The sequence below is a fragment of the Chiloscyllium plagiosum genome, chromosome 12 (assembly GCF_004010195.1).
Source record: "Chiloscyllium plagiosum isolate BGI_BamShark_2017 chromosome 12, ASM401019v2, whole genome shotgun sequence".
Classification (NCBI taxonomy): domain Eukaryota; kingdom Metazoa; phylum Chordata; class Chondrichthyes; order Orectolobiformes; family Hemiscylliidae; genus Chiloscyllium; species Chiloscyllium plagiosum.
Genome location: NC_057721.1, coordinates 21,353,932 through 21,367,205, shown reverse-complemented (window position 1 = coordinate 21,367,205; position 13,274 = coordinate 21,353,932). Strand labels below are relative to the sequence as shown.

Here is a 13,274-nt window from a genome sequence, read left to right as displayed (position 1 = left end):
CATGGCTGATTTCATCTTTGCCTCAACATCACTTTCTTGCCTGCTGCTTATTAGTAAATGCATTAACAACAACATTTCTTCTCTTTGCCGATCCTATAACAATAACAACCAGTGGGGCAGGGTCATAAGACAGAATTTATAACAAAAAATTAGTGTCGTGCAATTAAAGCAATATATTGAACAAACTAGATTGCCCTTAAATCTTAATCTGTTAGAAGGGGTTGCAGGTTTTGGTTCATTAATATGTAAATCCCTGCCTCACTGAAAGATACATATGTTCTGCACCACAGCAAAATTAGTTTTCAATTGGTACTGAAAATATGAAGAGAAGAAAATGGCAATTCAACATTGTTATGACTGTGGTTGTATAGGAAGAAAAAGTATAGGATGAATTTTACATATTAATGAACCAAAACCTGCAACCCATTCTAAAAGATGAAAGACTTAACAGCAATCTAGGTTTGTTCAATATATCGTTTTAATTTCCTTGACACTGTGATCTTTTTGCTTTCAATCCTGTGACTTATGATCCTGCCCCATTAGTTACCTGATGAAGGAGCAGTGCTCTGAGAGCTAGTACTTCCAAATAAACCTGTTGGGCTATAACCCGCTTTTGTGTGATTTTTAACTTTGTCCACCCCAATCCAACACTAGCAACTCCACATCATGGCTACCATCAAAATTGGCTTTCCTCCACCTTAAAGCTTCTAAGTTTTAGGTCCAGTCTATTCCATCACTATTTTAAAACTTATAGAATTATGTTCACTGCCCCCAAAGTACTCCCCCACTGACACCTCAGTCACCTGCCCTGCCTTATTTCCCAAGGGTTGGTCAGGTTTTGCAGCTTCTCTCATAGGTATGTCCACATGCTGAATCAGAAAATGTTCTTGTACACACTTAACAAATTCCTCTCTATCCAAGTCCTTAACACTACAGCAGTCCCAGTCTATGTTCAGAAAGTTAAAATCCTCTCCCATAACCACCTTACTATTCTTATAGATAACAGAAATCTCCTTGAAAATTTCTTTCTCAATTTTCCGCTGACTACTGGGGTATCTACAGTACAATCCCAATCAGGTGATCATCCCTTTCTTATTTCTCAGTTCCATCCAAATAGCTTCTCTGGAAGTATTCCCAGAATTACCTTCCCTAAGTACAGTTGTAATGTTATCCCAAATCAAAACTGCCACTTCTCCTCCTTTCTTGCCCTCCACCTCCCTTTTCTAATCTTCCTATCGCATCTATTGCTTAGAACATTATGCTGCCAATCCTAAGGACAGATCATATAAAAATTAATTTGAAGCACTTCTGAAAAGAGTCAAGTCACCTGGAAATGTTCTGGTTATTGATCTCCATTAGTGACTGGAAGGTTTCAACTTCTGTGGCTTGACATTTGTAAGTAGTTGCAGTGAAATTTGCTGCCTGCTTTTAGCTGTTAAGCTCAACAGGAGAGCAGATTGGGTTAGGTTTCCCAAGCCAAAAATGTTTGCAGCTGTGTCAGTTTGGATGTATCACTCCTGCTTTGGATGGAAAAGAAAATTCATCCTATACTTTTCCTTACTATACTGCCACAGTCATGACAATGTTGAATTGTTTTTTGTTTTCTCTTCACATTTTCAGTGCCAATTGAAAACTAATTTTGCTGTGGTGCAAAACATATGTACCTTTCAGTGAGGCAGAGCATTGCAGGGAAAGAAAAGTTGATTAAAGTTGAATTAATGGAAAATGTTGTCAGTGAATCAGTACTCACAAATTGCACTGTTAATGTAGACTGCAGCCCATCCCATTTTTCTTGTGCTGACTCTAATAGTTACTACTTTTAAAAAAAAATTAAAGGGAACTTGGATACTGTAATCTCTACAAGCTGTTATCACGCTTTTAAAATAAGTACACAGACTTGAAAGAGTGATCCATACCAGCGGCTGTTGATGTCCTTTCACACTCCCACAATTGTTAAAAGTGAACAGACTAACAGATATAAAGTTTACAGCATTAATGGATTTTGTAGCAGTAATCCTGTTACCCAAAACCTGTCCTATTATTTGTTCACAAAAGCTTCATGTCATAGCTTTGAGCTGATCTGTGAACACTGCACAATGTATCGGTAATGTGGGATTAATTACAACATGCTGTATTCATTCTTAGCTGAAAATGTTTTCTGTCCATTCAAAAATGCTATGCTCTCTATTGACATCCAAAGGTTATCAAAAAGTCAGGTACAGTATTTAGATGCAATTTTAAAATGATGCAGACTTTAATTTACTTTAAATTGGTAAAACTTTAATCATTGATAAATTGCTGAAATTTGTTGCTTGAATTATGTAATTACTTCTATTTGTTTCTGGACAGATACGTTAAACAACCATACCGAACCAAGCCATGATAAAGAGAGACCCAGTGAATCACTTGAGCCTGGTGAAGCATGTAAGGTAAATCAGTTGTATTATATACAGGTGTACAATTGCAGTTGTGCTTATTCCATAAATTCTTCCTTCTGCCCATTCAGTAAATTCTGAAGACTTTGAATAAAAAGCCGTAGCTTTATTGGAATATAAATCGTTTTGATCTTATTAGGATTGTCCCAGCTTCTAGAGTAAATCTTCCCTCCCATGTTGAGCAGTTGTTACTAAATTTTCTGTTCATCACCTGCAGTCCTAGAAATATAGTAGAAGCTATATAATAGAAACAAGAAGTAGAGATCTGCACTTTCATGGAAGCTTATTTTTCTGATTATGTTCCAGCAGTGTAAACAAAGTAGTGCTACCTAATGTGGTACCTCAGTTAAGCAATACAAGAATTGTTCTGAATATTTTGATATGCAGCATTAGTATTTTAAGTTTATGGCATAAAATGTTTTCATTTGCAAATATTTCAAATGCATTCTGGAAATATATAGATGGTGTATTTAAATGCAAGATGTTCTTTTGGAAATAAATGTTGTGCTTTGTTCTGGCAATGTGATAAAAACTAAATTTGCATGATTTCATTTCGTATGTGCAATTTCACTTCAGTAAATATTCAGTCCAAAGATGTGCAGATTAGGTAGACAGGCCATGCTAAGTTGCCCCATAATGTTTAGGGATGTGCAGACAAGGTGGGTTAGCCATGGTAAAAGTGGGTTATGGAAATGGATTTGGGTCTGCGTGGGATGCTCTTTGAAAGATCAGTGCAGACTCAGTGGGCCGAATGGCCTCTTTCTGCACTGTGGAGGTTCCTCGATTCTTGTACAATGGGTGTATTCTGTTAATTTTGGAATACATTTTAGTGTTAAAGCAAATGTTTTCAGAACCATTACTTGGGTGGTTGATGTGTATTACTTTTCTCCATGTAGATAACCACAGAAACAAAATTCAAAACCATAACTTTCACCAAGTTATAGTTATGTTATAGTTTTTAATTGGTCTGATAATGATATGTTACATGATGACTAGCTGCATTAATTTACACACACTGTCTCGAGGAAACAATTATCTGTTTCTCTACTTATTGGGGCCATTATTAATTATTCCACAATTCTGTAGTTTATGTTTAGTTTGAAAATTCCATGTATAAATCTCTCATCTTCCTATGCAGCCCCTCAGGATCGAGGAAAGATTTGCTCCCACTCCTGTCTGGTGGGTTGTGAGGTGGCTGGTAAGCAACATTGCCCTGAAGCTGTGCAGTCATGAGGAACCTGCACGCTGTTGATTGCATGCTGGTGAATGACTTCTGCGTCTGTAAGCCACTGCCACTACAGACTTCTGACATCTGCATTGCAACAGAAAATAAATTGCAAGATAATTGCTGATAGGCCCAGTGTGCAATCTACAGAATGCCACGTGTTGGGAAAATGGTGCTTGAAGGGTTGGTGGATGAGTACCATTTACCAAGACTGGAAGATTGGGGACAGGAAATTTTTACTTTGCAGAAAGTCCATTTTTACAGCACTCAGAATTTTACCAGATTTGGATTGAACAGTATTCATGAGATTTGAGTAATGTGCATGTAAATTGTCACAAACTAACTTAGAGTATGTTGGAATAAAATGCTTGGCCATTTGCATGATGTGGTTCTTGGGGAAACTTGGAGTTATGTTTCGGTTGTGACCTGGAAGATCACAATACTCTTAATGAATTATAGTTACAAGTGTAGAAATACAAGTGTATTTCTCATCTCTAATATTGGTCTCAAATTTTGTGTCAAGAGATTACTGCATCTGGCTTAGCGATAACATTTCCATCTCTTAGGTCAGATGGTTCGAGGTTCGGTTTCTAACCCGGATGTTTGACTACTTATTCTGGGCTACACTACCAGATATTGGGCTGAGTTTGACCAAGCATTGTCCCTGTGTCAATTTCAGGGAATTTAATAGAGTTTCTCTCTGTGAGCTCTATAGAGTTAGCTGTCTCAATTCTCCTTGCTTTCCTCATTAAGTATGCACCCTGGTCACACATTTGTTCACCCACCAGTGGCAGAAGTACCTGTCACTGTCAGCACCTTCGAGGATTCAAAACACTAGCACCACTTTGGAACCCAATTGTGCACTGAGTCGAATGCTACAAGGCCGAATATCCTTTCACAGTAAAGCATTGGGAGGACAACAAAAAAGAGAACTCTTGAGGGCTCATAGATGAAATGGGTGATACTTTATTAGGAATAGAGATTCATAATCTTTAATGTTGTCTCTTTACATCATCACCTGTGTGATTGACTGTCATAGTGACTGCAGCTACAAGAATGAAGCTAAAGAGGCTAACTGTCCTTCGTACCATGACATGTTAAAATGCTCTGTGAAGAAGTATTAATTTTACCCTAACACCCAGGGTAACATTATATCTTGGCATTGTTCAATTTGGAGCATCACGTAGTGTAAAGCCTTCAAGCAGTTGTTCATATTAAATTGCTTTGAACAGGAAAACAACAAGAAAAAAAACAAAAAGTAGCAATTGTTTTTGAGAATTAACAGGGCCTGTTTACCTTTCAAAACAACAACACATTTATTGGAAGGAAGTGTGTCAGTTAGGTCCTGTCTGGCTTACAGTGCCTGATGCTGCATCGCTGTCATGGTGAAGGTAATGTTCTTCCTGCTCAATGTCCTTTATCCTGGCCCTTGGAAGACTACTCCTCTCCCAGGTCTTCAACGTCTACCACATCGATCACATTTTGCTGCATGCAAAAGCAGCATCTTTCAAGGTCTTCCCAAACTAATCCAAGCATCAGAACATTACCTTCAGGAGATCTCTTGTCTGCTTCACACTAGCCCTTGTATGGATAAAATCTGCAGCCATTGTTACGAAGAGTGGTTTAGCTCATGTGAAGGAGAGATAGACGTATGGAATAACAGTTTATTTTTGGTCTTATCTGGTTACGTGCAAAGTTGATTGGTATATTGCCTGTGAAATGCTTTGAGAGCCATCTATTATCTATGCAGTGCCTTATTATGTAGAAATTTAATGACTTCCTCTATCCACTGTATAAATGAATATCTGTTTAATTTCTGAATTGCCGTTTCATGCATTTCTGTCTTATAATCTATTGGATATATAATGACAATGATTTTGAATTTTGGTATGATGTGTTCCCCTCATGCTTCTACGTTTCTAGCAATAATCCTGGAAACATATTGGAGGAAATTCTCACTTAACCACATTGACAGAATCAAATCAATCACCTTTTGCAATGGGAGATAATACTGGGGCAAGTTGTAAAATAGACCACCAGTTTCATCTTATCTGCAAGCTGGTTTGGTTAAAATGATTCCAGCCAAAATCTCTGGCTTTTTCATACCCTTTTCAAGTATTAATATACGTGGCTCAGGTTAGAGTCATAGAGATGTACAGCATGAAAACAGACCCTTCAGTCCAACTTGTCCATGCCGACAAGATATTCTAAATTAATGTAGTCCCATTTGCTAGCACTTGGCCCACACCCCTCTAAACCCTTCCTATTCATGTACCCATCCAGATACGTTTTAAATGCTGTAATTGTACCAGTCTCCACCACTTCCTCTGGCAGCTCATTCCATTCACACACCACCCTTTGTGTGAAAATGTTGCCCCTTAGGTCCCTTTTAAATCTTTCCCCCCCATCTTAAACCTGTGACCTCTAGTTCTTGGGCTCCCCCAACAAAGGTACTAATCGACTGTTGAACAGTTTTCTACTGGCCTGCCAGCTGCTTTGTTTTGGTTCATCTTTTGGTGTTAGTCAAACAGCATGATATCATGTTAACCATCCTCTAGAGCATTCCTGATTACAGATTGATATCACTGTTCCAGACTGATGTTAAATGCTATGTTTCTGTGTACATTTTATATCTTAATAGGATATCATTTCAAAAGTAAAAGAACCTGAGGGATGTAAGACAAAACTTTGTCTGTAAATACAGGAAGATAGGGTTTAGGCTTGTTCAGAGCCGATTCAAGTTAAATTTCGAGTCTGTGGCTGGCTGTTAGCATTGGAGTCCATCCACAATGAAAGATAGATTAAGATTTATTCAGTTGTGTACACAGACTGTGTGCAATGCACGTAAACATAATTGAATAGAGAACTGGCTGGGCAGCAGGAGACTGAGTAGTAGTGGAAGGGAGTTTCTCAAAATGGAGAACTATGATCAGTGGTGTTGCACAGGGATGCATGCTGGGACCACTGTTGTTTGTGATATAAGTAAGTGATTTTGAGGAAGGTATAGATGGTCTGATTAGCAAGTTTGCAGATGACACTAAGATTGGTGGAGTCGCAGATGGTGAAGGGGACTGTCAGAGAATGCAGCAGAATATAGATAAGAGAGATGGGCAGAGAAGTGGCAGATAGAATTCAATCCAGGTAAATGCGAGGTGATGCATTTTGGAAGATCCAATTCTAGAGCGAACTATATGGTAAATGGAAAAGCCCTGGGGAAAATTGATATACAGAGCGATCTGGGTGTTCAGGTCCATTGTACCCAGAACGTGGCAACGCAGGTCGATAGTGGTCAAGAAGGCATATGAATGCTTTCCTTCATCGGACGTGGTATGGAGTACAAGAGTTAACAGGTCATGTTGCAGTTGTATCAGACTTTGGTTCGGGCACATTTGGAATACTGCATACAGTTCTGGTTGCCACATTACCAGAAGGATGTGGATGCTTTGGAAAGGGTGCAAAGGAGGTTTATCAGGATGTTGCCTGGTATGAGAGTGCCAGCAATGAAGAGAGGTTGAATAGATTAGGATTATTTTAATTGGAAAGATGAAAGTTGAGGGGGGGGGGACCTGATTGAGATTTCAAAAACATGAGAAGTATAAAGTTAAAAATCACACAGCACCAGGTTATAGTCCAACAGGTTTAATTGGAAGCACACTAGCTTTTGGAGCGACACTCCTTCATCAGGTGATTGTCTGTACAAAGTTAAAAATCACACAACACCAGGTTATAGTCCAACAGGTTTAATTGGAAGCACAATAGCTTTCGGAGCGAAGCTCCTTCATCAGGTGATTGTCACCTGATGAGAAGTATAGACAGTGTGGATAACAAGAAGCTTTTTCCCAGGGTGGGGCACTTCGTTACTGTGGGTCATGAGTTCAAGTTGAGAGGGGAAATGTTTAAGGGAAATATGCATGGAAAGTTCTTTACTCAGAGGGTGGTGGGTACCTGGAATACATTGCCAGCGGAGGTGATAGAGGCGGGCATGATAACGTCATTTAATACGCATCTCGACAGATACATGAGCAGGGAGCAGAGGGATACAGATCCTTAGAAATTTGGCAACCGGTTTAGATAGAGGATCTTCATCAGTGCAGTTTTGGAGGGCTGGAGAGTCTGTTCCTGTGCTGTAATTTTCTTTGTTCTTTGTTCCAAGAATCGTATGCCATAACAAGTGCATCCAAACTTGCCTTCTCACTGGAAGGTATAGGTGAAAGATCATATTTAAAGTTTAAATAAATATTTCAATTTCATTGCACACTAGATCCTAGTGTTTTTGTTTAGAATGTAATTCCTATGAATGTAGGAAACCACAGTATTAAAACCTGATTTTTATGAACCTCCTATTCTACAATAATCAATGAAGATGAAGCACAAGAGGGAAATATAAATACAAATACAGTTGATTTACCAGAATTTTACGGATCAGATTAGCAGGGTCTGTGGCTATCATTCAAACACCTCGTTTACAATAAAGGCAAGATTGACTCATTGTCAGGAATAACTAAGTTGTCACGTATGAGTTCTAATAGCACCTGATATGTTACTCCTGTTGCGGTCCTGGATGGGACAGCAAATTATAGGATGACCTAATTAGGAACGAATAATGTTTTTCATTTAAAGTAAACCATATTTGAGGTAACAAGTATTTCTAAGAAAATAAAGTCATGCAGTTCCAGGGTCCTGGGCATCCAAAATAAATTTTTCTGTGCAAAAAACAATTACTGAATACAGTTTATATTTGGTAACATTAAGCATGAGATAAATATCGAAACAGACAAACTGTGGTCAAACATCCCTCTCGTTTCTCAGCAACCTACCCAAACTTTAAGTACACTGTGTTTGACCAAATCTTATGAAAATATTGCCCCCTTCCCAGTGAATTTGAATAGCAAACTTTCACAGTCTGTCAAAGCCATGCTGTCATGGGTTACCTTAATGACCGCTCATCTCCCAATGGTTGAATCTCTCTCTCTGAGACCACACTCCCCTGGATTCTTGGGAATGCATTCCAGTGCCAAGTCAAATCACAATTTCATCTCTTTCGCAGCCGGCTGCCTTCAGCAAGCTGGGGATTGCCTCTGCCTTTCTCTGAACCAAATGCTGCTTGTGGTGTTCTGTCTTCTCTACTCTCAAATGGCCTCACAGGCTTCAGAAAGCCACTCCCCACTCCTCGTTCCTCTGGACCCACTACAGCACTTTGGCTATTATACAGACACCATTCTCTCTAGCATAGACCCAGTAAATTTCCATCACTATTTCAGCCTCAAGCCTTGACTCCCCTGAGACTGCTCACCAAAGCACCTCTGTCGGAGTCTGTTCCCTCTGCTTTTAAGTATTTGACTTATCAGTGGTGTAAAGGTTGCAAAATTCTTCTTTTATTGCCTCTGGCCAATACTTGAGTCCTGTAAGCTTCCCTTTTGCATTGCTTCCCAGTCCTGTGCTCTTTATTATTATGGGCCAGTTTCCAGCACACAGGAGCAAGTTTTATTATAAAATGGCTGGATCCTTCATCTGTAAAACAATAACAGCACGAAGTATGTGTATTCTGTCATGTTGGCCTCTGTGCATGCACCACAACTTGTAGCCAATTGGAAAATAGATTTCTCTCTAGGATCTAAAACATGTGATGTTCATTTTTCTTAATGCTCTGTTCATAATTTCGAGGGATGGAATCATACAGTACAGGAGAGGTCCTTCAAACCATTGAGTCTGCACCAACAAAATTTACTTAAAATCTACATTAGCCCCACTTTGCAAAATTTGGCCCATAATCATAAATATTATGACATTTCAAGTGCTCATCCAAGTACGTTTTAAAGGCTGTAAGATTTCCTACCTTAATTACCCTGCCAGGCAGTGCATTTCAGATTCTCACCATCCTCTGAAAACTTGCTCATCATAACTATGCTTCACCCTTCCACATATTCTTCTTTATTGTTTATGTATATCATGAACAATAAGGGGCCCACCCTATGGTATGCTGTTGGACACTGGCCTCCACCACAAAAACAGCATTCTACCACCACCCTCTGTCTCCTTCCACCATTTTGTTTGCAAATTACCAAGTTACCCTGGAATCCCATACAATATTTTTTATATCAGTCTCCCTTGTGGAACCTTGTCACAGGCTTTGCTGAAATCCATTTAAACTACATCAGTTGCCCTAGTATCTTGTCATATCCTCAAATCCTCTCTATTCCTCCTGCCTTTCACCTTTAAAATTATGCCCCTTGTTAGTGACCATTCAACAAAAGGGTGCTGCTGCTTTCTATCCACTCTATCCATGCCCCTCATAATCTTACGCACCTCAGTCAGGTCCCCTTTCAGCCTTGTCTACTGTAAAGAAAGTAACCCTAGCTTACCTAGTCTCCCTTCATAGCTGAACTGCTCATCTCGGGCGACATCAGTGAATTACATCCTTCCCATAGTCGGTAACCAGAAATGCACACAGCACTTCAGCTGTGGTCCAACTAGAGTTCAACATAACCTCCCTGCTCTTACAATCTAAGCCATGACTGATAAAAGCAAGTGTTCCTTATGCCTTCTTAACTTGTTCTACTGCCTTCAGTGATCTATGGACAGCCACCTCAAAGTCCCTCTGAGTTTTCCAATGTCTCGCCATACAAAGAATACTCCCTTGTATTGTTCCTTCTTCCAAAGTGCATCACCTGACACTTATCAGGGTTCGATCTACCACAGATCTGCACATCTGACCAATTCATCTATATTCACCTGTAACCTAAGATCTCCTTCCTCACTGTCAACCAACTGGCCAATCCTTGTGTCATCTGAAAACTTGCTCATCATAACTATGCTTCACCCTTCCACATATTCTTCTTTATTGTTTATGTATATCATGAACAATAAGGGGCCCACCCTATGGTATGCTGTTGGACACTGGCCTCCACCACAAAAACAGCATTCTACCACCACCCTCTGTCTCCTTCCACCATTTTGTTTGCAAATTACCAAGTTACCCTGGAATCCCATACAATATTTTTTATATCAGTCTCCCTTGTGGAACCTTGTCACAGGCTTTGCTGAAATCCATTTAAACTACATCAGTTGCCCTAGTATCTTGTCATATTCTCAAAATTCAATCAAATTCATGACCTCCCTGATGACACCTTGCATCTCCAATTAGCGATTAATTTTCTCCAAGAATTTCCTTGTCACTGTGAGTCTCACTGGTCCATAATTTTCACGCTCCTTGAAAAATAGAACCACATTAGCTGCCTTCCACTTCTTTGATACCATCCCTGTGACCAAAGACAAATTAAAAATTTGGGTCACAACCCCTATAGTTTTCTCCCCTGTCTCCCATAGCAGCCTGGGATGCAATTCATTTTGACTTGGAGATTTGTCAACTTTTAAGCCCTCCAATATCTTCTCACTCTCTTTGTCAAATTGCTCAAGAACCCCTCAATCACTTTTCCCAAACTGTGTACTTATGCCATCCTTCTACAAAGTATAGACAAATGTGAATTAATCATTTAACACCTTGCTAATGTTATCTGGCTCAATGCAGAAGTGTTCCACTACTAACAGTTCAGTCACTTGCCCTGTCTTATTTCCCAAGAGAAAGCCAACTTTTGTTCCTTCTCCAGTATGTACACTTACACATTGATAGAGAAAATGTCTTAGAATATTCAGGACTGGCTAAGATGAAAAAGAGAGGCTTCTAAGAGATAAAAGAGACAGGTACATCAGAATTGAAAGTAAAAGCAGGAACTTAAAAAAAGCCCCCTTTGTCTTTAATGGACCCAATTCTTTCTTTGGTTATCCTCTTCCACTTGATATTCTTTTCGAATATCTCAGGATTCTATTCAATCCTACCTGCCATTTTTCTTTCATTCCCTCTCTTTCTTGTCTTACTGCTTTTTTAAGTTCCTGCTTGTACTTTGGATATTCTACTAGTGCCTCTATTGTACCTGTCTCTTTTACCTGTTAAAAACCTCTCTTTTAAAGCTCTTAATTGGAATAAGGCAAATTTTAATGCTATGTGACAAGAACTTGCAAAAGTTGATTGGAATAGAAAGTTTGCAGGTAAAGTTATGACTAACAAGTGGAAGGCTTTCAAAAGTGTGGTAATGAGAGTTCAGAGGCATTAGAGAGAATCATATATTATATGTAGGCAACTGGGATCAAATTAATTTCTTGAAGAGTATAAAGAATGTAGGGATATTTTAAAAAGGGAAATCAGGAGATATGACTTAGCCTTGGCAGATAAAGGTGAAGGACAATCCAAAGAGATTCTACAAGTACATGAAGAACAAAAGATCAACTAAGGAGAGAATAGGGCTCACTTAAAGATCAACAAAGTTGTCAATGTGGTGAACCTCAGGAGATGGGAGAGATATTAAATGGATACCTCAGTTTTTATTGTCGAGACAGAAAGGGAAACGAGAGAACTCGGGGAAATAAATAATGACGCTTTGAAACTCTTCACATTTCATAAGAGGAAATGCTGGAAATCTCAGAAAACATAAAGGTGGATAAATCTCTGGGACCCGATCAAGGTAGAAATGGGGGCACAATTTTAAGGTGATTGGAGGAAGGTTTAGGGGAGATGTCAGAGATGGGTTCTTTACAAGTGGTGGGTGCATGGAATGCACTGCCAGAAGTGGTAGTAGAGTCAGATACATTAGGGACATTTAAGTAACTCTTGGATAGGTACACGGATGATAGTAAAATGAAGGGTACGTAGGTTAGTTTGATCTTCGAGTAGGATAAAAGGTTGACACAACATCGAGGGCCGAAAGGCCTATATTGTGTGCTGTTTTGTTCTATGTTCTAAGTGTATCCCAGGACATTGTGCAAAGTTAGGGAAGAAATTGCAGGGCACCTAGCAGAAATATTTTTATCATTTATAACCACAGGTGAGGTGCTGGATGACTAGAGGGTGGCTGATGTTGTGCCTTTGTTTAAGAAAGGCTAAGGAGAAGCCTGGGAAGTACAGAACTGTGATCCATAAGTGGTGGGTAAGTTTTTGGAGGCGATTCTGGAAGATAGGATTTACATGCATTTGGCGAGATAAGTGCTAATAAGGAATAGTCTGCCTCATAAACTTGATTGAGATTTTTGAGAAAGTAACCAAGAGATAGTGGGAAAAGAGATAAGTCTGATGCTCATAAGGTTGAGAAGAGGAACAAGTCAAGTAGTTGTGGTAGGCAAGAGCAAGGCAGAGAACGGGGTAAGACTAAATTAAACTGGTTATATTTCAGTGCTAGGGACCTGCTACAGGTAAGGCAGATGTCCTCAGGGTGTGATTGGGAATATGGAACTGGGATATCATAGCTGTGGCTCAGGGAAGAGCAGGACTGACAGCTTGATGTTCTAGCATACAGATCCGAAAAGTCGGATAGAAAGGGTAGCAAGAAATGAGAGTGAGTGGCAGTTTTGATTAGGGATAACATTATGGCTGTACTTCGAGGGGGATATTCCTGGAAGTATATCCAGTGCAGTTATTTGGGTGGAACTAGAAATAAGAAAGGAATGATCACCTTAATGGGATTGTACAAAGGCCCCCCAGTAGTCAGCAGATCTCTGATATCTGTAAGAATCCTAGTGTTGTAATGGCAGGGGATTTTAACTTTCCAAAGATAGATGGGGGA

The 13,274-nt window shown here is 39.5% G+C and overlaps 1 protein-coding gene across 4 annotated transcripts in view; it reads left to right on the top strand.

The window, feature by feature from the left end:
• Nucleotides 1–13,274, top strand: part of tiam1a (TIAM Rac1 associated GEF 1a) — a 327,029-nt gene that overhangs the window by 228,976 nt on the left and 84,779 nt on the right. For all 4 annotated transcript variants that reach the window (XM_043700705.1, XM_043700702.1, XM_043700703.1 and 1 more), the window contains one exon: nt 2,350–2,429. In XM_043700705.1, the coding sequence (XP_043556640.1) occupies nt 2,350–2,429 (80 nt within the window). The remainder of the gene's footprint in view (nt 1–2,349; nt 2,430–13,274) is intronic.